General features: G+C 59.4%; 1 protein-coding gene across 1 annotated transcript in view; it reads right to left on the bottom strand.

The window, feature by feature from the left end:
- Positions 1-358: 358 nt before the first annotated feature.
- LOC100548990 (serine/threonine-protein kinase receptor R3) overlaps positions 359-5,526 on the bottom strand; it is a 5,761-nt gene continuing 593 nt past the window's right edge. The window contains exons 2-9 of the mRNA XM_031557708.1: positions 4,024-4,094; positions 3,036-3,260; positions 2,383-2,600; positions 2,199-2,298; positions 1,744-1,890; positions 1,397-1,672; positions 453-650; positions 359-363 (exon numbers count right to left, since the gene is read on the bottom strand). Of these exons, the coding sequence (XP_031413568.1) occupies positions 359-363; positions 453-650; positions 1,397-1,672; positions 1,744-1,890; positions 2,199-2,298; positions 2,383-2,600; positions 3,036-3,260; positions 4,024-4,094 (1,240 nt within the window). The remainder of the gene's footprint in view (positions 364-452; positions 651-1,396; positions 1,673-1,743; positions 1,891-2,198; positions 2,299-2,382; positions 2,601-3,035; positions 3,261-4,023; positions 4,095-5,526) is intronic.

The raw sequence follows: 5,526 nt of genomic DNA, 5'->3' as shown, positions 1-5,526 counted from the left end.
CCCCACGCACGCAGCCCCATTAATTCAAATATTGAATCCAAAGGAACCTCGGAGAGGTCAGTGGGATTATCCCAACCAGACTGCGCCGGGGGGTCCTTCTGCTTCCGACACCCATCCATTAATTAACGCCACTAATGGGCTTTGGTGCTGAACGGCAGCGGTTGGGATGAGGGGACCTCGGTGGGGACCCCGATGTCATCCCCACGGCCACGAGGTCCCCTTGGAGAGCTGCTAGCCGCTCTGGATGCTGCTTGTTTGCTAATCAGCAGCGAGCAAACAAAGCTCTGATTGAGTCTAATGGGCCCTTTAATCAGCCAGCCGGGTGCTGACACTAGATTACAGTGTTTATAATTTACGGCTAATCTGCCGGGCGAGGGGAAAAGCGGAAAAAAAAGGGAAAAAAATAAAAAGAGGAGGAGGAGGGGTGGAGGCTGAGCCCGCCGTGCGCTCACCATTGACGGCCGTGCGCCGGGTGATCTCCCATAGCACCAAGCCGTACGCCCAGATGTCTGTTTTCTTGTAGGACTCGAAGCAGTCGGTGCGGATCTGCTCGCTCAGCACCTCCGGGGCCATGTAACGCTTCGTGCCCACCCGAGGGTTGTGGCCAATGTCCAGGTAGTCGCTGCCCTGAGAGTGCATGACGGCCAGACCTGGGGGTGCAGGGATGGGGGGTTGGATGGAGGGGTGGAGGGAGGGATGGAGGGATGGATGGAGGGATGTGGGGTTGGATAGAGGGTTGGATGGTTGGAGGGAGAGAGGGCTGAATGGAGGGGTAGGTGGAGGGATGGATGGAGAGATGGATGGATGGAGGGATGGATGGAGGGATGGATGGAGGGATAGTTGGAGGGGTGGAGGGATGGATGGATGGATGGATGGATGGATGGATGGATGGATGGATGGATGGAGGCATGTGGGGTTGGATGGAGAGCTGGATGGAGAGGTGTGAGGTTGGATGAATGTAGAGTTGGATGGATGGATGTAGGGATGGGTGGGGGGCTGGATGAATGAATGTAGGGTTGTATGGATGGATGGATGGAAGGGTGGAGGGATGGATGGAGGGTTGGTTGGATGGATGTAGGATTGGTTGTAGGGTTGGATGGATGGATGGAGGGATGTGGGGTTGGGTGGAAGCAGTGTTGGATGCAGGATTGGATGGATGGATGGATGAGGGTTGGATGTAAGGTTGGATGGATGTAGCGTGGAACGTAGGGTTGGATGGATGGAGGTATGTGGGGTTGGATGGATGGATGGACAGAGGGATGGATGAACGTATGGATGGATGGATGTAGGGATGGGTGGAGAGTTGGATGGAGGAATGGATGGATGTCTGGATGAATGTGTGGATGTCTGGATGGATGCATGGGCAGATGGTTGGCACCATGGAGCGCGGTCTCACCCAGGTCGGCGATGCAGCACTGCCGGTTGCTTTTCACCAGGATGTTCCTGCTCTTCAGGTCACGGTGAGCGATAGCAGGTTTGCCCTGCGTGCCAAAGATCTCCACGTGGAGGTGGACGAGGCCGCAGATGATGGAGGCTGCCAACCCCAGGCAGGTCTCCACATCCAGGGTTGTCCTCTGCAGGTAGTCGTAGAGCGAGCCGTTCTCGTGGTAGTGGGTGATGAGCCACAGCTGGGTGCTGGAGTTCCTCGAGGTCATATCGGAGGCGATGAAGCCTGGATGGGGAGAAGATTTGGGTGACGGATCCATCACGATGCCATCCCCGTCCCCCAGATCCCCCGCTCACCCAGGATGTTGTCGTGCCGCAGCAGCACGGTGTTGTAGATCTCGGTCTCACGGAACCACGACTGCTCATCCCGGGAGGAGAAGATCTTGACGGCCACGTTCTCCCCGTGCCACACGCCTCGCCACACCTCGCCGTAACGCCCTTTGCCTGCCACGACCACGGCACTGCGTCACACGGACCCTCCAGACCCCAACCCTGACCCCGTCCCAGCACTACAGAATCGCAGAACTGTAGGAGAACTGGGGATCGTCTGGTCCAACCCCACATCAGTTCCAACCGTCAGTCAGGTCTCACTGTGGAATAGCTATGGGGCGACGGAGGACCCTTCGTTCCTGTGTTGGGTTGATCTTGGCCAACACAACCACCACCCAACCGCTCTCCCCCAGTGGGACAGGGGAGAACTCATTGTCTTTATGGGGTTTTGGCAAACGGGGTTGGATCTCTGCTCTCCTCACCTACGCACTCCACGAGGGAGATCTGCCGGGCCACCGTGCGCTGGACGAGGAAGGGCAGCCCTGAGCCACTGCCCGTGGTGCAGTCATCGTTCAGCAAATCCTACAGAACCGGGACAGCAGCGGTGTGAGATGGGTGGCCACCCCACATCCCTGGCACACCTGGGGACCCCAGGAGCTGCCCCACCTCCAGCGTGCTGTCTCCCACCATGGATGCCTTCAGCATCAGGTCCGTGTCCCCCAGGTCGCTGTGCTTGAAGAGGAGCAGCCTCTTGCGGCGGTGCTGGGCCAGCTTCCAGAGGAAGAGGATGGTGAGCGCCACGAGGACGAGGAGCGTCAGCAGCAGGATGAAGATCAGCAGGAGGAGGTTGGAGGAGGAAGGAGACTGTCCCAGGGCTTCTTCTCCTGGTGGGGAGGAATGGTGGGTGGGAGGATGAGGGTGGGGTTGGTCCTAGGGAGGACTTGATGCTTGGGGTTGGACATGGAGAGGTCTTGATGCCTCGGTGCTTGGGCTTGGAAATGGAACGGTGGAGTTCTTGGTGCTTGGGGATGGATGTGGAAAGGGTGAAAGAAGGCCGAGGTCCTGGCTCTTGGGGTTTGGAATGGGGAGGATGGAGGTCTTGGTGCTTCACGATTGACATGGGGAAGGTGGGCCGGCATTGGGGTCACCCATGGATGGCAGCTCTGCAGACACAACCCAAGGAGACGCACCAGGAGGGGGCACCCATCCCACATGGGAAAAAGTGACCCTAGAAATACCAAGCAAGGAGGGGGATGACCTAGAGACCCCATCCCCACATCCGCCGTGCTCCTCAGAGGGCACAGCCCAGAGCCCCGTACCTTGCAGGTAGATCTGCAGCTCGGCGTTGCACATGCTGGCGTTGCAGCACCGGGTGCCGAAGTGCTCCATCACGGAGGACTGGCAATTCTCCAGCAGGTGGTCCGAGAAGCAGCCTTTGTGCTGGGTGACCCTCCCTGCCTCCTTCCTCTTGCTGACGAAGCACACCTTGCCGGTGCAGGTGGGCACAGGACAGTGCGGCACGTCGCACGCACATTGCAGCTCATCTGCAGGAATGCACGAGGAAATCACGTTTGTCAAAGGGTTGGGGACGTCATCCATCCAGTGCTGGGATGCTGTTGGCTTTGGGGTCAACGCTGTCCATGCCGAAGAGCGTCAGACCAACTTGGGACCACAGGGTTGGGGACATCGTCCATTCAGCATTGGGGTGCTGTTGGCTTTCGGGTCTATGTTATCCATGCCAAAGACCCTTGGACCAACTTGGGGCCACCAGGAGACCCTGGAGGGGATCGCAGTGTTGGGGAGATCATCCACCCATCCAGCACTGGGATGCTGTTGGCTTTGGGGTCAATGATATCCGTGCCAAAGGCCCTTGGACCAACCAAGGACTGTTTCTCCCTCGCACGGAATGCAACGAGTTGGGTGAAGCCATCTGGCAGTGCAGAGCTGGGGCCGCATCCTGCCCACGGGGAATGTTGGGCCTGGACCCTGGGATGTTGCTTTTGGGTTCATCCCTTTGCTGCACTCCCTCCTCCCAAATTAGCTCTGCTTTTTGGCACAGAACAAATCCCTCCTGGAAGCAGCGAGTTCAGCGCGAGGGCGGCCAGACGGACAGCAGCAAGGGGACAGAAGGACGCCCTCAGCCCCACTATGGCCCCATAGTGGTTCTCATCGAGCCAAGCTTGGGGAGGGGAGGGCGATCCCAGCCTGGATCCCTGGGATTGAGGATCAGCTCCATTTCTGCTGAGCAGAGCGAGCGGTTGGGTTCCCCAATGGCTGTGGGTCTGCTCCCATTTCTTGGCTACTCACCTGCAGCGAGGCCAAGAGAGAGGCTCAGCAGCACCAGCATGGCCCCAGCGTGGGCTCTGGGGGGCATTTTCCTGCAGGAATAAAAGGGGATGGTGGGCGCAGAGCGGGGAGGAGGCAGTGGGGCATCCCTCGGGCACAGCCGTGCGTTGGGTTTGGGATGGGAGCAGCGGTGTCCCACGGGGAGGGATGTGCTGCCCAGCAGAGGAATTCATGGATGTCCCAGCTGTTCCCAGCTTCCTGGGAACAGGGTGAGGGTCCACGCATCGCTGCCCCCACACAACACAAATACCCATAGGACCCCCCACACCCACAGCTCCGCTGCCGCCCCCAGAGCCGTTCCCATCGCTGCCTCCGGGCAAAGTTTTGCTTTCCCGATCCTTTCAATTTTCCTCTCTTTCTGACGCATTGTTTTGCATTCCCCCCACCCCCCCATGCACACCCCGTAGACCCCACTGCAGTCCCAAAGCGAGACCTTTTCTCACGGCCCATCCACGGCCCCCTCCCCCTCCCACCCCCCACCGCTCCCTCCGCCGTCTCCCCACTGTTCCCAATATATAAACACGGCCAAAGCGCCGTTTCCTGCAATTGAAGGAGCCCTGCCCGTGGGGCCGGGACAGGAATCAAGATTGTTTAGATTCTGCCCTTGATGGGGAGAGGCGGTCACGCAAAGCACCGCTCCAGAAGGGCCTTTCCTCCCCAAAATAGATCGCTTTGTCGGCGCTGGCGGAGAGGAAGCGCTGAGCCGAGCTCAGCTCGTCCCATTGCGCCCTGCAGGAGCTGCTCTGGGAGCGCAGAACTGGGGATAATGATGGAGCCATGGCACCAACGGAGGCTGCAGCAAACGCAGCTCGGTCACCTCGATAGGTGTGCTAGGTTTGCACACTTCCCCTTGCACACCTCCAGTTGCTCGTGCGGCGCGCAGCCCTCCTCGCGCCCCTCTCCTCGTGGATATCTTCTCCACCGCCTCCACTTGCACGCTTCTCACGCTCCTCCCCTTGCACAGACCTCTCCTTGCACACCTCCAGTTGCACTCAACTCCGTACACACCGCTCCTTGCACGCCTCCGACTGCACGCACCTCCCTGCATGCCTCTCCATGCGCAGCTCTCCCTGCGCCCACCTCTTGCACACCTCCCCATGCACAGCAGCAGTTCCCAACGCTGCACACTCCAGGCTCTGCTCTGCTGGTGCCCTCGGCCCCAGTTCGCACTCTCCCTCACTGCACCTCATCCCAGTTGGAAACAGACCCAGAACCACAAATCCGCGCTCACCCAAATCCATCTCCTGCCACCCCGCCACGAACCCCATTGTCATGGGATGCAGCAGGAACGGGGCCACCTCCTGATTCTGCTGAAAACCCATTGGGAAAAGCAGCTGAAATCCCCCCCCCCAAGCTCCCTCATAGCCCCCAGATGTGGAGCTGCTTTGGGTACCCCCTGGTGCTAAATGCAATGGAAGCTCTACGAGAAGAAAATGGGGGTGTAGGGTGGGCTGGGGGCTGTAG

Source organism: Meleagris gallopavo, unplaced genomic scaffold (genome assembly GCF_000146605.3).
Source record: "Meleagris gallopavo isolate NT-WF06-2002-E0010 breed Aviagen turkey brand Nicholas breeding stock unplaced genomic scaffold, Turkey_5.1 ChrUn_random_7180001950346, whole genome shotgun sequence".
Classification (NCBI taxonomy): domain Eukaryota; kingdom Metazoa; phylum Chordata; class Aves; order Galliformes; family Phasianidae; genus Meleagris; species Meleagris gallopavo.
This window is presented reverse-complemented; position numbering and strand designations above follow the sequence as displayed.